The sequence below is a fragment of the Lactuca serriola genome, chromosome 4 (genome assembly GCF_051521515.1).
Source record: "Lactuca serriola cultivar US96UC23 chromosome 4, Lser_US96UC23_V15, whole genome shotgun sequence".
Lineage (NCBI taxonomy): Eukaryota > Viridiplantae > Streptophyta > Magnoliopsida > Asterales > Asteraceae > Lactuca > Lactuca serriola.
The window spans coordinates 131,808,119-131,827,644 of NC_136411.1; the positions used below are offsets into that span (position 1 = coordinate 131,808,119).

General features: G+C 36.7%; 2 protein-coding genes across 2 annotated transcripts; both read left to right on the top strand.

Moving 5' to 3' along the window:
• The first annotated feature begins 4,627 nt into the window (after positions 1–4,627).
• Positions 4,628–7,884, top strand: LOC145102580 (26S proteasome regulatory subunit Rpn7). Its single transcript, XM_079040011.1, has 8 exons — positions 4,628–4,842; positions 4,938–5,052; positions 5,591–5,681; positions 6,550–6,695; positions 6,783–7,002; positions 7,072–7,180; positions 7,260–7,428; positions 7,549–7,884. The coding sequence occupies exons 1-8, from the start codon at positions 4,707–4,709 to the stop codon at positions 7,721–7,723; spliced, it is 1,161 nt and encodes a 386-aa protein (XP_078896137.1). The 5' UTR covers positions 4,628–4,706; the 3' UTR covers positions 7,724–7,884.
• A 2,871-nt stretch (positions 7,885–10,755) lies between these two features.
• LOC145102581 (uncharacterized) lies at positions 10,756–14,228 on the top strand. Its single transcript, XM_079040012.1, has 12 exons — positions 10,756–11,128; positions 11,239–11,367; positions 11,693–11,887; positions 11,971–12,018; positions 12,189–12,317; positions 12,472–12,596; positions 12,684–12,794; positions 12,896–13,004; positions 13,158–13,276; positions 13,412–13,565; positions 13,651–13,795; positions 13,879–14,228. The coding sequence occupies exons 1-12, from the start codon at positions 11,015–11,017 to the stop codon at positions 13,947–13,949; spliced, it is 1,449 nt and encodes a 482-aa protein (XP_078896138.1). The 5' UTR covers positions 10,756–11,014; the 3' UTR covers positions 13,950–14,228.
• Positions 14,229–19,526: the final 5,298 nt, after the last annotated feature.

Below are 19,526 nucleotides of genomic sequence, written 5' to 3' on the forward strand. Positions count from 1 at the left end.
ACTCGGCAGTGGTTCCCCTGGAAGATATTCAGATTGACGACGACCTGAATTATATTTAGTGGCCTGTGGCGATCCTCGACCGGAAGTCGAAGGATATGAGGAACAAGAAGGTCGAGCTGGTGAAGGTGCAATGGCAGCACCTGAAGGGCTCAGAATGGACTTGGGAGCCGGTGGATAAGATGATGGAGAATTACCCAGAGCTTTTCCAGGAACGAGCAGCAGACTTCAAGGATGAAGTCTAAAGTAAGTAGGGGAGATTTGTAGCACCCGGTTCCTGGTATGTATTTTATTTGAGTATATTTCTCATTTTGACCTGGGACTCGGCGAGTTGGTGGCCCAACTCGTTGAGTAGAAGCGAATTGGACATGAGAGTTGAGTGAGCGGCTCGACGAGTCGGCGTCCGGACTCGACGAGTCCACACTGTCTGGACAAAACCCTAATCTAAGGGGTTTGCACCCTATTTAAACGTCTCATTCAGCCACCTTTCGCCCCTATTACTTCCAGAACCCTCCATATCGACCCTAATTGTGTGTGTGTGTGTGTGAAAATCTAAAGGCTTTTGAGTGATCTTAGTGGTTTGTGATCAAAGGAAGGAAGGAAAGGCTTGAGGGAACAAGAAGAGGCGAAAGGAATTCGAGCTTAAGCATCATTCACAATCCATCTGAGGTATTAGGCTCATACCTTGTCCATTACTAAGCTAGATCTCTTATTGAAGAAAACTAGGGCTTCTAGGAGCCATTCTTGGCAACCAACCATGATTGCAAGCATGGTTAGAGGCTAAGGTTTCAGATCCAAGGTCATTAAGGGAACCTAAGGCATAAAGTAGCTGTCTTTGAACCCATTGAAAGCCCCATGCATATTAGGAACCCCTTTTTGAGCCATTTGAGCTCATTCTCCCATGCATGCACATAAAGTTTGTAACTTTACGTGCTAGATCGATCTTTGGAACCTAGATCTATCATTTGGGCAAGAGTTGTACGCCAGAAATCGAGACATGGGACTTGGACAGTAGCGACTCAGCAAGTTGTTCTTGGGAATCGGCAAGTCCAAGGCAATCTCCCAACTCTTGAAGATGAACTCGACGAGTTGTTCATACAACTCGACGGGTCGAGGAAAGGACTGGTTCATAGTATGAGGATGAACTCGACGAGTTGTCCATACAACTCGGCGAGTCGGATGAAGGTTCATTCGATGTTTGTATAGAAGGAGAACTCGTCGAGTCATTTCTAAACTCGACGAGTAGAGTCGTGGATGAGGACAGTTAAAAGGATAGGGACTCGACGAGTTGGCGGCCCAACTCAGCGAGTCAGGTCAATTGGAAGTTGACTTTGACTTGGACTTGGACTTGGTCAGGGGTAAAATAGTCATTTTACCCTAAGAGTAGATATCAGGTTATGACTGAGTGTTTTGTGTGGATTATAGCCGGAGGATTTCTGGAGCAGCAGCAAATAGAGATTTCCCACGCAGATTATCAATAAGTACTTGCACGAGGTGAGTTACCTTCCAGTAGCGGTTGGTCTAAGGCACCAGTGCCCGCCCACCAGTAGGATTCGTATGTTAGATGACTGTCTTGGTGATATTCATCTAAGTTTGCTACTACCTGATATGTTATGTTCTAGTATGATATGATGTTTTATATGCTAGTAGTAGTAGGGGAGATAGTCCCCAAGATTTTCGGTCGATAGGGCCGAAGAGGGGTAGTCATACCCAGTCATAATATATAGAATATGATTATGTGATACATGTTATGTGGTAGTAGTAGAGGGGTGAAATAGTCCCCAGTATCTGGTCGACAGGACTGAATGGGAGGCCAGCACCCAGATATGCTAGGCAATATCCGGTCAACAGGACCGAAGGGGATGCCATAACCCATATATGCTAGGCAGTATCCTGTCGTCAGGACCTAAGGGGAGGCCAACACCCATATATGCTAGGCAGTATCCGGTCGACAGGACCGAAGGGGAGGCCAGCACCCATATATGCTAGGTAGTATCCGGTCGACATGATCGAAGGGGTAGGTCAGACACCCAGATATGCCTGACAGTATATGTATGTTATGTGATTGTATGGTATGTGGTACGATGGGGGAACTCACTAAGCTTCGTGCTTACAGTTTACAGTTTTGGTTTCAGGTACCTCTTCAACGAAGGGAAAAGAGCTGGCGCGGTAGCATTACATCATACACACACGTATTGGTTTTCCGCATTTGAGATATTCTGGGATTGTACTCTGACATGTTACTATTTTATGATTTGGGTTTTTTGACATGATATATTGATTTATGAAATGATATATTTTTACGTAGTTTTCTTATGAATGTTCTTAAATCAGTTAATTAAAAATGAAAATTTTGGACTCGAAATTTGGGACGTTACACACAGCTCATTAGCCACTCGAGGCTACAACTTAATAAGACCCTCTGGTCAATGTGTCTTGGTAGGACCCTCCGGTCCCACAACTCAGGTGGACCCTCCGGCTTTAACTCAAATGGACCCCTCCGGTCCTAACTCAGTAAGCTCAAAATAATACATAACATAAATCACATAGCCAAAATGTAGAATATCACAATACTCAATATAAGCACATAAGACCCTCTGGTCACACAACTCAGATTACCATTCTAAGTATGTATAATGAAGACTCACCTCGTAAGAGTCGGATAATCTCGAACTCGAATCATCGGTCTAGCCTCCGCCTAACACAATACGATAATTATCCCTAATTAATAACGACTCTCAATGAAGCTAGACCAACCATTCTACAAACTCACAGAAGGGTAAAAGACCATTTTACCCCTCCATGGTCTTAGTGGTCCACAGATCGACCAAAACTAAAAGTCAACCAAAAGTCAACGATAGTGCGTACGCTGCGCATACCAACTCTCTACGTTGGGTGTACTGTGCTACCATGCAGGCATCGGGGATGCTCAACCCCTACGCTGCGCGTATTGGGATTACGCCCAGCGTACGTCCCAGATTCACTCTTTCTACTTGTTTGGTCTTAATCAGTTAAGACCTTGGCTCATATCATAGATCTGGACTCCTTAATAGCTCTTACTCCATAAAGTCAGTGACTTTAAGCCTTTGCATGACTGATAAGGTCACAAACACACAAAACCCTAAATCTCTTAACTCAAAATGCTTATATCTCATGCATGGCTTGATTCCAACATCCAAGTCTTGATTTTTATGACACTACACCACTGAATACACTCAAAGGGGGTTGGTCATAGTCTCTGGAGCTCAATATCTCATAAAATCTCAAACTTTTGCGACAAAACCCTAAAATACTCTGATATGATGCACAAATCAAAAGAGTGAAAAAGCTTAAAAGCTTTAAACCTATATATGAAACTCCCAACTCAGATATGCTCAGATCTAAGGGCCTGGACTCTCGTTCCTTCTTATCCAAAGCTTCTTCTTCACTCCAAGAACACAAAAAATTACTCAAAGGCTCTCAAATGCACTCACAAGCTCTATGAATGAAGGTTTAGGGTTTAAGAGGGTTTGTTGACTGAGAATGGTGGCCATGAATGAGGCCATCATATTCTTTATATAGGGGACTCACCCTAAATTAGGGTTTTCACTCTGGGCCTAGTACGCCTAACGTACTAGGTGGTGTCCATGTCAAAAGCACGTATATGAGTACGCTGAGCGTACACTCGCGTACGCCCCGCGTACTCATTCACCACCTTTTTCAAAAAGGGCTAAAATGGACAAGTACTCAAAAGATCAAGCTTTACAAGGTATACCTGGACTTGGGATGTTACAAGGCTAAGGGAGGCTAATGACCCTTTAAATAGGGTGCAAACCCCCATAAATTAAGGTTTCATCCTCCAGCTCCAACTCGTCGAGTTGGTCACTTAAGACATGTGGCCAAGTTCGTTCCTACTCGACGATTCAGGGCATCCAACTCGTCAAGTAGACCTTTCAAAATGAATATAAGATTGTAAAGTTTATAACTGAGAGTCGGGGTGTTACAAAATAATAGTTATATAAACACATATCACATATTATGAATTCTTATTTATTTAATTTTAAGAAAATTTACATCATTAACTAACGTAACTAAAGATTCTTCTACGGCATGTTTTACGAAAAATGTGAATGTTATACCAACACCAAGACTGATTATTGAAGCAAACTGAATGACGCTTCAATTAGTAATTATAATTCACATCTCAATATTGACATTCTCACCCAAGTTAAAGTAAGTTCACATTAAGCTTTTAACTCTAGTTTTTGTTTCATAATATTGAAAACCTTAATTTACTTCAATTTTTTGTGATTTATTTATCTCTAATATATTGTTATGTTGTTGTAAATTATAAATAATTAGTTCTAAGTGTTTGTATTGTATGATTATAAAAGTATGATACAACTATTAAAAGTAGAAGAAATGTAAGAAGTTATTGTGTAAATTAAAGTGGATCAAGAATGAAAAAAATATTAAAAATAGAAGACATGTAAAGAAACTTATTATGTAAATCAAAATGGAAGAACTTGAATTTTTGAAGGATACAAATCACCCTATTTTAACATAACATGTAAGTACATGGACTGAAAATGAAAATGTCGAAGAAAGAAGGGCTTAAACTACAACTTATCCAAATAAATAAGAATAAGGTTTCTCCTTCTGCAAGTCAAGAGAAGGGAGAAGAAACTAAAAGCTTTCCGATCAAGAACGAAAACCAGAAAATCGACGCCATGGAAGGTACAGAAGGCACACAGCAACCTCACCTAGTTCTAGCTAACAAGCTATTCCTTCTTACTCATTCCGATGTCGATGACATTGAAAAAGTTCGCCTTCGTGACGAGGTCATGTCCACTGTCGTGGCCGACGGTAATCATCTCCACTCAATACCGATTGGATCTCATAGATTTTTTTTGAACTTACGTTAATTTTTGTTCATGTTGTGTGTAATTTTGATTTTGAAGACATGGCGCCGTTGTACGAAACCCTAGCCGCGAGTTCGGTGCTGGAACTCGACCAGAAGGTCTTGGATTCCATGCGTGCTAAGATTGCCGAAGAGCTCAAGAAGCTCGATGAAAAGTAAGCTATGTTTCATTGCATCTCACTACCAATCCATGCTTATTTGCAGAAATATATATGCATATAGATTTAACGGCCTTGAATTTGAAGGTAGACGTTCTTATTTCCGCAACAAACTTTTTTCGTATATGTAATTCATCTGCATTTACATGGATTTGTTATTGATTCTGTTACTGAATGACATTGGCATATAACCACCGATACCTACATGAAAATGTTGCTGTAGTTATGCTTGAATAGGTTTGAAACGAACAGTCTAAATCTAAGCCATCAAACCATGAACTTAAGATCATAATACAAGCTGTTTGAGCTTGGGCTTTTGTATTGCAATGTAACAATGTATAAGAAAGTTAAAATGGCACACATTAGGATCAAATGTTAATAGCTTGCTGGACATAAATCTATGTTAATGGAATCTATGTTCAGGACCTCAAATTCCATGGCTTCCAGTTTGCTATTTAAGAAAATGCAAAGCAAAAGGAGTGATAGATTGGTTTGGCCTGTCTCACCATCTTTTTTGTGTTCTTGTTTTATTCAGAATTGCGGATGCTGAAGAAAATTTAGGAGAAAGTGAAGTTAGAGAAGCTCATTTGGCAAAATCTTTGTTCTACATCCGGATTGGTGACAAGGTATTCAACAAATAAAGTTTACCCTGTTCATGCACATTTTATATTATGTTGATTTCCAGGGCAAGTCCATAGTTTTTTCATGCCATAATAATGCCCCTATATTGTACCAAAACTCATAAACACCATAAGTTCATAAAACATAAATGCAACACATGCCATGATAAAATCATTCATCTGTTTAACAAAATATTTACTCAAAGATCCTGATAAATAATAAACAATTCCTTGTTCTCTTCTCTCAATTTCTGTTTTGAGTACGTGATAAGGAAACATGTTTAACGCCTTCAACAATTAACAAATTACACTCAACAAAGAGGATAAAATCAAAACGACTCATTAAGTGACCATTATAAGTTACCGATGGAAATAATTGTAACTTTTTTGTAGCAAAATGTTCTGAAAATAAAAAACCCAAAAACAAAATGATTATATGAATACTATAGTAAACAGGTTTTTATATGAATACATAAAGAAAAAAAACATTTTCTTCTATTGCATATGCTTTTTATTCTACACAAAATAAGCATCAATGTTTTGTAATTTCTGTTGTTCTCAACCAACAGTTAGTTAGATTAAAACAATTACCTATTTTTTCATATCAATTATGTTGTTCCATCAACAGTGACAAACCAAACATATATGAGAATACTCTGATTACCACTTATCAATGCTTTCTTTACTATCTTTACAACTGTCTAAACAACAATAATTGTTGCCAAACACTAAAAGAAGCAATTAACAATTAGAGAAATAGCATTTGGCAATCCTAATCTGAGCATCTGATACCTTTAATATGTCTTATTAACCTAATTAGCATTTCCATAAAAAACAGCTAACATTTTTTTTTTAAAATCTTTATTGCAACCAGGAGAAAGCACTAGAACAACTGAAGGTGACAGAAGGCAAAACAGTTGCTGTAGGGCAAAGAATGGACTTGGTATTTTACACTCTACAAATGGGTTTCTTCTACATGGATTTTGATCTTATATCAAGAAGCATCGATAAGGCAAAGAAGTGAGTTCTTCTTCTTCTTCTCTTGATTCAAATTCCATTACCTTGAAATCTTCATAACCATAATTCTGAAATTCTCATGGCACACAGCTTGTTTGAGGAAGGAGGTGATTGGGAAAGGAAGAACAGACTGAAAGTGTATGAAGGGTTGTACTGCATGTCCACTCGCAACTTCAAGAAAGCAGCTGATCTTTTCCTTGATTCCATATCAACTTTCACTACTTATGAACTTTTCCCATATGACACCTTCATATTCTACACTGTTTTAGCCAGTATTATTTCATTGGATCGGGTTTCCCTTAAGCAAAAGGTAACTTTTTTTTTTTTTTTTTTTTTTAATAATCTTTTTTCTAACTTCTTTTTTCTGTAATCTATGCAGGTTGTGGATGCACCAGAGATTCTGACAGTGATTGGAAAGATTCCATTTTTATCAGAATTTATGAACTCTCTGTACGAGTGTCAATACAAATCTTTCTTCTCTGCTTTTGGTGAGTTTATGTTTGATAACCTTTACATGTTGATGAGGGTTATTGGTTGTGGTTTAATTTAATGATTGTTTATTTGCAGCTGGGATCACTGAGCATATTAAGTTGGATCGTTATTTGCATCCGCATTTCCGTTTTTACATGAGAGAGATCAGGACAGTTGTCTATTCTCAGTTCCTGGAATCTTACAAGAGTGTCACCATTGAAGCCATGGCAAAGGCGTTTGGTGTCACAGTTGATTTCATTGATCTGTAAGCAATTCTCTCTCTCTCTCTCTCTCTCATAAGAAGCATTATTTGTTTATTTGAATGTGTGAGGGTATTTTGGTCTTTTTAACGATACATGTGTGTGAATTTGGTGGGGGGAAACAGGGAGCTGTCACGATTCATTGCAGCGGGAAAGCTTCATTGCAAGATTGACAAAGTAGCAGGAGTACTGGAAACCAACCGACCGGATGCAAAGAATGCTCTTTATCAAGCGACCATTAAGCAAGGGGATTTCTTGCTCAATCGCATTCAGAAGCTCTCTCGTGTTATTGATCTTTAACTCTTTCTTTCTTTAAGTCTGTAACCTCTCCTTCCTTCCATTTTCCCCAATTCAAGACTCCTCCTAGTAAACTACAAGACTCTTGTTTTGTAATAGTTTATGCTTTTTATGGTGTATCATGATTCTTATGCAAATTTATAATACCATTCATTACCTGTCCATGCATGTATGTTTTTTTGTTATATAACTATTCGTCCAACTTCACCTACGATTTTCTGTGACTTTGGAGGGTAGTTTCATAGTAGTCTACTAACAGTTTTTTTGGTTGTTGGTTGTTGAATGGAATGAAACAAACGATAAAGGAATCTAGGTAATGGAATGGAATCAGGCATGACAATTACAATAACTCTATTATTGTATATATTGGTTAAAGTAGATTACCCTAAAATATATATTTTCTAGTAATTTAATATTAAAAAATAAAATTTGTATATATTAATGCTCATGCTTTTCTGAAGAAAATTTGTCGTTTTACAAATTTCTTACCTATAAATGAGTTAAATACTAATTTTTATATCGTTTAAGGCATTAAAACCAAACAAAAAACGAAAGAGAAATCATGTTCTTTCAAGAATGCTTCATTCGTCATTCTATTACTCTAACTGTAAAACAAATAACTCTTTTTCATTCAAATGGAACAATAATTCCATTTCTTTCGATACCAAACCACATAACTTCTTAAAGTATCATACTACAAAATTTATTGGTTTTGCTGCAAAAAGAACAATCCCTTTTATTTTGAACTTGATATTTGTTGTATCATTTCAAATTAAATCCTTAATTTTATTTTTCTTGCAAGACAAGCATCATCAATTTATATACTGTATTTGAAATCTTCTTCATCTTTTGAGTGATCTTGTGGCAAGGTTAAGCCATGTATTGGAGAGTTAGGTTTAAATGAATTCTATGAATGCAGTGAGAATTTTAAGAGTTGATTTGTGTCTTTGGATTATCTGGATCAATGGCTATACACAATAAGAGTGCTATTTTCGTAACCATGGCTTTCTTTATTTTCTATGGCTAATTTTAAAAGCTAGAAAAAGTTTTCTAATTATTTTAAATCTAAGATTTGTTAATAAGTAATTTTAACTGAAACTATCTATTTATAAAACCAATATTTTCAAAATTGATAAAAATGTTAGTATAAATTTCATGGAATTTTACATTAAATTCACGAGTTTTAGCCCAAGTTAGATAAGATATTGAAATGTGTTTTTAGAAATTTTGACAATAATCAAACAAACAATTATAGAGTAGTTTTTGTTTCCTTATAGCAACATGTTGCTGGATAGAAGAACATCGCGATTCCTCATCTAATCTCATTGCTATCCGGGTCTCTCTAGATATAAACAATTACCCTTTATGTTTTTAGTCTCTTTGTCTTCCTAGGACAACTCCATAACCCCATACAATCGTCCCATTATTAAAATCACTCACTATTGTACCTCCCCATCTAATCTCACATACAGCCATTACTCTTTTTCTTTTAAGTATCTCACTCTTCCCACATATAACTATATATTACTTTTTGCGTTTTAGTCTATCAGTCTATCTCTGGGGGATAATCATTAAGGCCAATACTGCTGACGAGAAGTGGGGTCTACCATTGTGGGTGATTAAAACCGCCAATGCCTCACCCCTCATAAACCCTATGTTCCTTCTTTTATCATTACTTTTACCATCTCAAAACAAAAAATATCATCGCATAACGAACATCCTACAAACCGTTTTTGGTGTTATATAGTAACCATATAACAATACCATCATACCACAATTGGATAAACATTTTTTGAACCCATTGGTCATTGGGGAAAGTTGGAAAACTTGTAGGTTTTATAAATGACCTATAAGTTGATGATTTTCCCGTTTAAGTCACAATTTTTTTTTTACGAAAAAACTACAACTTTTCCAAATTTTTTATTTTGACAATTTATTGAAACTTAACCTATAAACCAGATAATCAAGCAAAATAAAAAAATAATGAAAAAGAAATTGTAGGTGCTAATTGGGAAAGAAATAAAACTTTTGTTTCAAACCATAAAAAGAAGAGAAATTTACAAATTTAGCCAAATACATTAATGATTTTTTTAAAAAATGTTAAAAAATCAAGTTTTTCTACATTGAAATCGTAGGTGGTTATGCCACGTGTGATTTCATCCCATGTATCTGCAATTTGACCTACATGGTCTACGATTTCGTCCCATATATATATATATATATATATATATATATATATATATATATATATATATATATATATTGAAATCGCAGATGGCTTAGGTATACCTGCGATTTCCTCCAACGTACCTGCAGTTTCCTTTGGTCGATTTTGTTTTATATGTACCTGCGATTTCCTCCGATGTATGTATAAAATTTTTCAGGTGAAATTGATTTTGGTTGATTTCTTAAGCTGAATGTGTGAAAATGAAGGTTATTCAAAGTTTTAAGGTTTATATACTTCCTGTCCATAAACCCAAAGTAGGCCTAATTCGTAGCCCAATGTAGTGAATCGCATTTTAGCTTAATTACCTGTGATTTCCTTGACTATTTTTTGAAAAATGCTAATTGTTAGCTATTTAGTGAAAAATCATTAAGAATTTTGGATAAATTTGTAAATTTCTCAAAAGGAAAAAAAAAACCTTAAACCTTTTAGTGTTGAAATTAACCATTGCTATTGTTTATATAAATATTGAAGAACTAGTTTTTATATAATTGGTGGTTGATGTGGGAAAAATTCTATATAAAGTTAGAATTTTGCATGCTTTAAAAATTGATATTGCTCCTTTGTCTACTTCCCATATGATTTGACGTGGGCCACCTAAAGATACGATTTACCTAATTTTATTATACATATATTATATAAATTTATAATCATTTAGTATTATTTTTTAAAATTAAAGTTCAAATTTCAATCAATTACAATGAAGACATATCAACGGGAAACCATAGTTGAACCAATTTACAAAAATTAATTTAATTTCTAAGTATGTATAAATAAGGAATATACATCTACAACTCCCTTCCAAGTTGCTTAATACATTGTTGTTAACGAAATATTCCATCCGTTAATAGCAAATGGGCTAACCTCAAAATTTTCATAATTTCATTGTTATTTGCCTCACGCAACAATAACATCGCTTGGATTTAAAGAGAAGAAAACCCCAAGAACACAAGCGAAAGTTGACCATTTCGGCTTCAAATCGAAGAAAAACACCCAACTCTCCTTCTGGTTTCATCTATAATTTCACGAACAAGTTCAAAAGAATCCCAAAAACAAAGACCAGTAAAAGAATGGCTTTTGTAGATTTCAAAGAACTTCAAGAGAAATTATCTACTCAGTTTAGACCATGGCAACGATCCTTCCAATTCTGGGCCAGGGCTGCTGATATCTATGCTGGTTATAAGGTGGGACACTGATAATTCTTATTCTTATTTATTTATTTATTTTGGGTGTATCTTTTTCAGGGTGTTGACTGTTTTTTTGATTTTGGGTGTTTTTGGATGTGTGTTTTTAGTTGTTTCAAGTTAGGGTTAGTTTTGAAAAAGATGTTGAAAAGGCAGAGGTAATGTGGGAGAGACATCATGAACATGCTGCTGACAAACTTTATTCCATGTGCTATGATATGGGTGGATTCTTTCTCAAGGTTACTTTTAAATTCTTCACCTTTTTTTTATCTCATGGGTATAAACTATAAAGAGTCTTTATGCTAAAAAGGCTGAATCTTTGTTGCTCACATTTTCTTTAACGTGTGTGACTATTTAGTATTTCATATTTATGCCAATTTATGGACCAATAAGGGGTTTCTGAATTTAGTCTGATTTCAAGATTTTGTTTGAACTTTTAATCATGGGTATTGTTCTTTATTCCATTTTATGGACCATAAAGGTGCAATTAAAATTAGGGTTTTCAAATTTGGTAGAGTATAATTATAATTGGGATGTGAAATGGGGTTTATGAATTATGATTAGGTTGCTCAAGTTGTTGGGAAGCCTGATTTGGCTCCAACTGCATGGGTGAGAAAGCTAGTGACTTTGTGTGATCAAGCTCCTAAAACCCCATCTAATGTGGTGAGGCTTCTTCTTGAGAAGGAGTTGGGTAAAAGCATTGCAGAGATTTTTGAAAGATTTGAATGGGATCCTATTGGCTCTGCTTCAATTGCACAGGTATGGGTATGGAATTTGTTAAAATGGAAGTAGGAGGCTATAACACACAAATAAATGAAAGTGTATGTTGCTATTCCATGTAGGTTCATCGAGCTAGGCTGAAAGGTGATAAGAAAGATGTTGTTGTGAAGGTACGTCATACGTGTACTTTAAGGCCCCGTTTGGTACCAAGGATAGGACTGAACATGTCAGTCTTTGTACTGTGTCTGACATGCATTAGACTGGCACTGAGACTTGATGTCAATACTCAATAGGACAAAAATTGTAATTTTTGATGTTTTAACTATTAAATGCTTTGTAGGTACAACATCCTGGTGTTCAAGATTTAATGATGACAGATCTTCGAAATTTACAAGCTTTTGCTTTATGCTTACAAAAGACGGATCTCAAATTTGACTTGTTCTCTGTGTGCAAAGAAATGGAAAAACAGGTTTGTTCTTTAGAAATCCAAGAAATCACATGATTTGAATGCTAAAAGTTTAGGTGTAAGTCACCAAAGTTTCATAAACAGGGTAAATTTAAAAGTTAGTTGTTTTGTTCTTGTTTATGTGGATAATAACTTATGCTCATTTATGCGATTCAAGATAGGGTATGAATTCGATTTTACAAGAGAAGCTCTTGCTATGGATAGAATTAGAACTTTTCTGAGTGAAAATAACAAAAAGATGCTTGTTAAAGTCCCACGGGTAATCCGGGATGTTGTCACAAGGTGAATAATGATCTTTTAATTACATTATTTAAAATTTTAACTTTATTCACTTTTCATAGTTATTTTTTGTTTTAAAAATTTGAGTAGGAGGGTTTTGGTGATGGAATATATAGATGGAATCCCGATATTAAACCTCAAAGATGAAATAATGAAAAGAGGAATAAATCCAGATGGTAAGATCGCAGTGGCAGCAAAGCAGTAAGCTCCATAGACCTTAAGAGTATGAGACTTTTGTTGCAATAAACACCTTTCAACTATTGTACATATGCAACTCTAAATTAAACTATATTTAAATGCAGGAACATTTTGAAAAGTTTGAGTCTTGCTTATGGACAAATGATACTCAAAAGTGGTTTTTTACATGCGGATCCTCACCCTGGAAACATTCTCATCTGTAAAGGCTCACAAGTAAGTAAGAAACCAAAAGCAATCACTGCTAGATGATGATATTTTCAACTTTTATCATGAGATCTTGAAACCTTAATTCGTTTGTTCTATCATATTAAAATGCCATGTTTTAGATTCATTCATGTAACATTGTTCACAATCTTTCTTGCTTAGGTTGCTTTGCTTGACTATGGACAAGTCAAAGAACTTCCTAATTCCTTGAGGTTTGGTTATGCTAATTTGATTCTTGCTATTGCTGATAATGATCACATAAGGGCATCTGAGGGCCTTAGGTATTACACTATTAGTAGCCTTTTTTTTTGGAGTGAATCTCAATTGTTAAAACAACAAAAAAAATCTAGATCTACATTGATTTCATAACAATTAGTAAAACTGTAAGAGAATTGATTGATATCATGTTTAAACAGGGAGCTTGGGATAAATACCTTAAGCCTATGTGATAATGAAAAGGAAGAATTGTTTAAGCTGGCTCAGGTTATGTTTGACACGAAGCTGCCACCTGGAGTGAAGATGTTGCAGCCTTATGCAGAGGATGCCACGTTGAAGAAGGTTGCTGTTCAGGTCTGTGACTCTGTTTGTTTATTGGAGTTAATTATCTTCATCGAAGGAATTTCTGTTTAGCTCATTTATTGATGTTGATTAATAGGCCTTTCCGGAGGAGCTGTTTTCCGTTCTACGAACGGTGCATTTGTTGAGAGGGCTTAGCGTCGGTCTAGGACTGAATTACTCGTGTGCGGAGGAGTGGCGGCCAATTGCGGAGGAAGCTTTGTATCATTCCGGCAGACTAAAAGGTTTGATTGTACCGTACAAGTCTGTAATGCGCGTGACATTAAGCTACTAATTGTGATGTTTAACCTCTTTTCTGCTGTTTCAGATGAGAATCTGAAGTCAAGGAACCGTCGGAGGCGGAGGTTTCTGAGAAGATCGTCGGGGTGGAGGAAGTAGAGCTGGGAGCCACCGCTGTCTTGTTTCTCCGACGACCGTGGTTGCTAGTTATAGATCATTTCGTTGGTATTGTGTTTGATGAATATCATCCATTTGTTAGGATGATTAGGTCATCGTTTTCTTTCATTTTGTCAGGTAAGAACTGAGAGAGTAAAAGAGCCACAACCGAGTTGCAGGGATTTGAAAACGATAACGTTATAGTAACTTTGATTAATTTATTAATTTAATACATTCAAATTCATGGAAATAAAAAAATAAAAAAAAAGAAGTTTATTTTTATTTGAGAAAATTACAAAAATGGTTTCTACTATGAAAATTGTTACTTTGGTCTGAAAATATTTGGATTAGCATCCCTGATTCGAATCTTTCATTTTGTTGTGACTTTGGTCACCGTTAATTATGTTATGTTAAATCTTAATATCATTAATTATGTTCTGTTAAATCCTTATAAAATGCCAATACTGCCCCTGTTAGTATAACCACCGCCTCCATTCGCTTTTCCTTCCTTCCGCTCTCCCCTAAATGATACTCTTTTTCTCTATCCTTTTTTTTTTTTTTTTTTTTTTTTTGTGTGAATCAAACTATGAAATCATCAACAAAAGTTCACGATTATAATACGGAATAATAACTCTAAGGTTTGTTGTATTCTGCTTCCATCCACGAGCTTCAATTGATTTCAGATGTATTTGTTTTCATTTTTATTTTGTTTCAGATGAATTTCCATGATTTGTCTCAAAACAAGAGGGATATTGAAATGAAACTGCTATCTTTAGGGATAGGGGAATTCAAGAATTGCTTGAGTAAGCCAGTTCATGAGTTGTTATGATAAGTTCATAAATAAGTTTCATGAGTCGTTATGATAACAGTAACCTCATAGGGTCACACGTGCTCTCTACTCAACACATGTCTAGAAGACTCTTTTTCAGTCAACATGAAGTCTTAGTGTGCCTTATATTTAGGATTATAGTTGTACTAGCAAGTATATATTAATTCATAGTATGCGTTGTAATATACACATAGAAAACTATTAATAAGCTTCTATTTTTTCTATCTTTTATATGGTATCAAGAGTCAGTTAAATTTCTTTGTCTCTTATATGGTATCAAGAGCCAGTTAAATTTCTTTGTCTCTTATATGGTATCAAGAGCTGGTTAAATTTCTTTTTGCTTTGTTCCTCCATGGCTACCAATCATTTCTTACTCGGTCTTGCCACCAATTCTTCACTTAATTTTCAATTTCCCTCCATTAGCATCACGTTAGATGTGACATCCCCAATTTCACGGCCAGAAAATACCGATTTGTTTATGCTTTGTTTTATAAATCAGAGTGATTGTTTAAAGAAAACGGTTGCGGAATTTGTTCCCAAAATAAAATATGATAACCATTTATCAAAACATTTCTCAAAGAGAATGTATTTTCATTAAAAAATAAAACCTCGGGATGTCATGTTCCGATACAGACCAAAAGCATAAACAATATAAAATAGACCTTACAACAGTTATTTATAACTACTGATCTATAAATCAAAATCTCTCGTCAAGTCCACCAACTTATACTCTTGTGTCATTACCTGTAATGCAAAGAAAACTGAGTGGGTCAGGCTTGGGAGCCTGGTGAGCATATAGGGTTTTCAACCCACAATAATACAATTATTATATTCAATCATTAAACAAACAACCCAATTACCCATCCCCATTATATTTTTTACTCTTAAGGTTTTACCCTAAGAATCAACTATCATTTATTCATTCATTCCTAAGGATTGATCTAAGGAATTGACACGAAGTCCATTGCTGCCAAAGTTTATCTATCAGGTACTAAATTCATAGTTATCAGACGCTAACTCCATAGTCGTCGGGGTTTACTCAAGCGGCGCTAACTCTATAGTCACCAAGGTTCACTTAACAGGCACGAAGTCATATCGTCACCAAGGTTTACTCAATAGGCGCTAACTCCATAGTCACCAAGGTTTATACAATAGGCGCTAACTCCATAGTCACCAAAGTTTATACAATAGGCGCTAACTCCATAGTCACCAAGGTTTATACAATAGGTGCTAACTCCATAGTCACCAAGGTTTATCTAACAGTAGGCGCTAACTCCATAGTCACCAAGGTTTATCTAACAGTAGGCGCTAACTCCATAGTCACCAAGGTTTATACAATAGGCGCTAACTCCATAGTCACCAAGGTTTATCTAACAGTAGGTGTTAACTCCATAGTCACCAGGGTTTATCTAACAATAGGCGCTAACTTTATAGTCACCAAGGTTTATACAATAGGCGCTAACTCCATAGTTGCCACTATTTCATCTACCATGTTCTACCCAACATATTTTGTAGATATAAAATACATATATAGTTTGAATCATTTAACACCCGTATAAAAACATCAAATCCAAGCCCATCTCAAATAGAAAAATAATATATAACACATAACACGTATTTCATAGCTAATACTTTATATTTATGTGTTAGAAGAAAGTAACCACACACTGACACATATAAACAACAATATATATATATATATATATATATATATATATATATATACACATAGCACGTATTTTATAAAATACTTCATATCTATGTGTAAGATGAAAGTGACTATACACTCACTTGATCAGAAGATGATCGGATAACACTACAGCTCTAAGAGTAGTATTCTTCGGTGAAACCGGGATATCTTCACACACCGGGTTTCTCGCGGGCAGAGCTTTGGCTCAGAAACTCTTTTCTTCTCGGGATCTTCGGGGCTTCGGGACTCGCTTCGGGTCTCGGGGTTGATACCGGGGCTTCGGGGGGTTAAAATAGGGCTTAGAGGGTGTATTGGGAGTGGGAGAGAAGGGATGGAGCAACCATAGTCGGCTGGCCCTTCAAATCTATTTATAGGGCAAATTTGGCCCTTGCCACGTCGTGGCACCCTTTTTCCACGTCGTGGGCTTGGTCGTCACTGCATACGTCATTGCAAGTTGCATCTGGGGGACTCCCGGAGGTGTCAGAAGACTTGCCACGTCGTGGTCTCTGACAGTTTTGGGGTTTCGCGCCCCGTACTTCAGAAATTCATAACTTTCGCATACGAACTCCGTTTTCGACGTTCTTTATATCGACGCGAAGTTGAGATTATGCTCTACAACTCTCGTTTAGACTCCATTGGCTAATTTTGACTTTATTTTTAATATATTATAAATATATTACTTATATATTATCTTTAGTAGGCCGGGACAGGAAAACTCCGTTCGAAATTCATAACTCCTTCATCTGAACTCCGTTTTCGTCCGTCTTTCCGTCGTTGCACCACTATCGATGAGATATTAAATTATCATTTAGATCACTAAGGATAGGTATCTATCTACCTTAAATTCACTATTTACGTCGCGCTGGGTCGAGCTGGGTCGTGTCGCTTCTGTCGCGAAACTTCGACAGGTAATAACTTCTTCGTTATAACTCAGATTTTGGCGTTCTTTATATGCACGGAAACCTTGTGACATATACTACAACTTGGTTAAGATTAATCCTTCTAAATAATCTTCCATAAAAAAGACATTTTTGATGCTTATCGTCTCTAAATTGACTAGCCCGGATCTACGGGCGTTACACTAGACCGTGACAACTATTCTTTACGACGATTCACCATCATATCAACTCTTGAAGCTTTTGAATTGGAAAATTTTACCTTAACCCAAATCCCCTATCAGAGACCATTACTGTCTCCCCACCGAAGGTCCTCTCAACACATAACCTAATCCCGAATTTACCCTTTGGAAAAAGAAAGAGGTTCATCTTATTGTGGCTACAATTGACACTCTCTAAACGAGCCCTAGTGTAACATCCTGTTTCGAATCATCTGATATTAGGGTTTGTGGGCTGCAACCCGGGCATGAGGAAGTCTCGGGGTTGCGACGAGTTGCTAGAAGTGTAGGGCATCTCCACATTTTTCCGTGAGTATGAGATTTATTGGAATATCGAGGAAGCTATAGAAGTTTGACGTTTTAGCAGGATAAGTCCCTCATTAAAGAAAGGTGACAGCTGAGTACGTTGGGCATACGTATGTGTACGCTTAGCGTGCTCATGTGTGTGACTTTTAAGCGGAGCCACCTAATACGCTGGGCGTACTAGGCTCAGAATGAGAAACCCTAATTGAGGGGTGTCCCTATATAAAGAATGAGATGGCCTCATTCCTGGCCACCATCCTTAGTCAATAAACCCTCTTAAACCCTAATCCTCGTTCTTGAGCTTGCGTGTGTCCATTTGGGAGCCTTAAGCAATTTTGTGTGTTCTTAGAGTAAAGAAGGAGTGAAAGTCCAGGCCTTGGATCTGAGCATATATGAGTTGGGAGCTTCATCATGAGGTATAAAGCTCCAAGCTTTCTCACTCTTTTGTTTTGAGCTTCATATTAGAGTATCTTAGGGTTTTATCCCAAAGTTGGAGACTTTATGAGTTATTGATCTCCAGAGACTATGACCCACCCTATTTGAGTGTATTTAGTGGTGTTGTGTCATAAAAATCAAGCCTTTGACGTTGGAATCAATCCATGCATGAGTTATGAGCATTTTGGGTTAAGAGAGTGAGTGTTTTGGGTGTTTGTGACCATATCAGCCATGCAAAGGCTTAAAGTCACTGACTTTATGGAGTAAGGGATATTAGGGAATCCAAATATGTGATTTGAGTCAAGGTCTTAACTGATTAAGACCAAATGAGTAGCAAGAGTGAAACTGGGGATTACGCTGAGCGTAATTCCAGTACGCCCCACGTACCGCCCCAGTTTCCCCGATGGCCAATCTGGATTCATGAGTACGCTGAGCGTACCAAGGGAGGCACGCCCCACGTAACCTCACTGTGGACTTTTGGGCTAAGTCTCATTTTTGGGCCTTGAGTGTTGGGACTGGAGTTTGGGCTTGTTGCAATAGAGTTTTGGACCATAATATTATATATACATATGTGCTTTGGGCCCTTGAGTTGGGCTTGCCACTTAGATTGGAGAGTTGGGCCTCGGGAGATCTCATTTATTATTGGGCCTTGGTGGGCCCAATGGGTTTTAGGTTATGGATGGGCTGGTTAGTGGACTACCTTTAGACCTAATGAGTAAGAGTTTGGACTTAGTTCCTAATTGGGTTAATTGTGGGTTTGGCTCAGAGTTAGAGGTCGTACGTAGCAGCAACGTTTATAGGGGCTGTTCATCATGCAAGGTGAGTCTTCTCACTATACTTACCATGAGTGGTATCTTTGTGTGACTGAGATGTCTTATGTGTTTATATTGAGTACTGAGATATCCTGCATTATGTCTATGTGATTTATGTTGTGTATTATTTTGTGCTTACTTAGTTATGGGATTGGAGGGTCCCATTGAGACACATTGATCGGAGGGTCTTACTGTGTTATAGCCTTGAGTAGCTAATGAGCTGTGTGTGGTATTTTGGGGAACTCACTAAGCTTCATGCGTATCGTGTTATGTGATATGTGTTTCAGGTTTTTCTCAGGACCGCGGGAAGGCATCGGCTTGATTGTACACACCAGTGAAAGAGTTATGTTTTGAGGATCCTGGATTTTAATCAAACAATTATGGAGTTGTGAGTTGT

Bases quoted from the DNA above. Each gene is read 5' to 3' on its own strand.
- LOC145102581 (XM_079040012.1), top strand. From the start codon at position 11,015: ATGGCTTTTGTAGATTTCAAAGAACTTCAAGAGAAATTATCTACTCAG. The intron at 12,019-12,188 runs GTACGTCATACG...AATGCTTTGTAG, and splicing joins AGAAAGATGTTGTTGTGAAG to GTACAACATCCTGGTGTTCA. The intron at 13,566-13,650 runs GTCTGTGACTCT...GTTGATTAATAG, and splicing joins TGAAGAAGGTTGCTGTTCAG to GCCTTTCCGGAGGAGCTGTT.
- LOC145102580 (XM_079040011.1), top strand. From the start codon at position 4,707: ATGGAAGGTACAGAAGGCACACAGCAACCTCACCTAGTTCTAGCTAAC. The intron at 5,682-6,549 runs GTATTCAACAAA...TATTGCAACCAG, and splicing joins ACATCCGGATTGGTGACAAG to GAGAAAGCACTAGAACAACT. The intron at 7,181-7,259 runs GTGAGTTTATGT...GTTTATTTGCAG, and splicing joins ATCTTTCTTCTCTGCTTTTG to CTGGGATCACTGAGCATATT.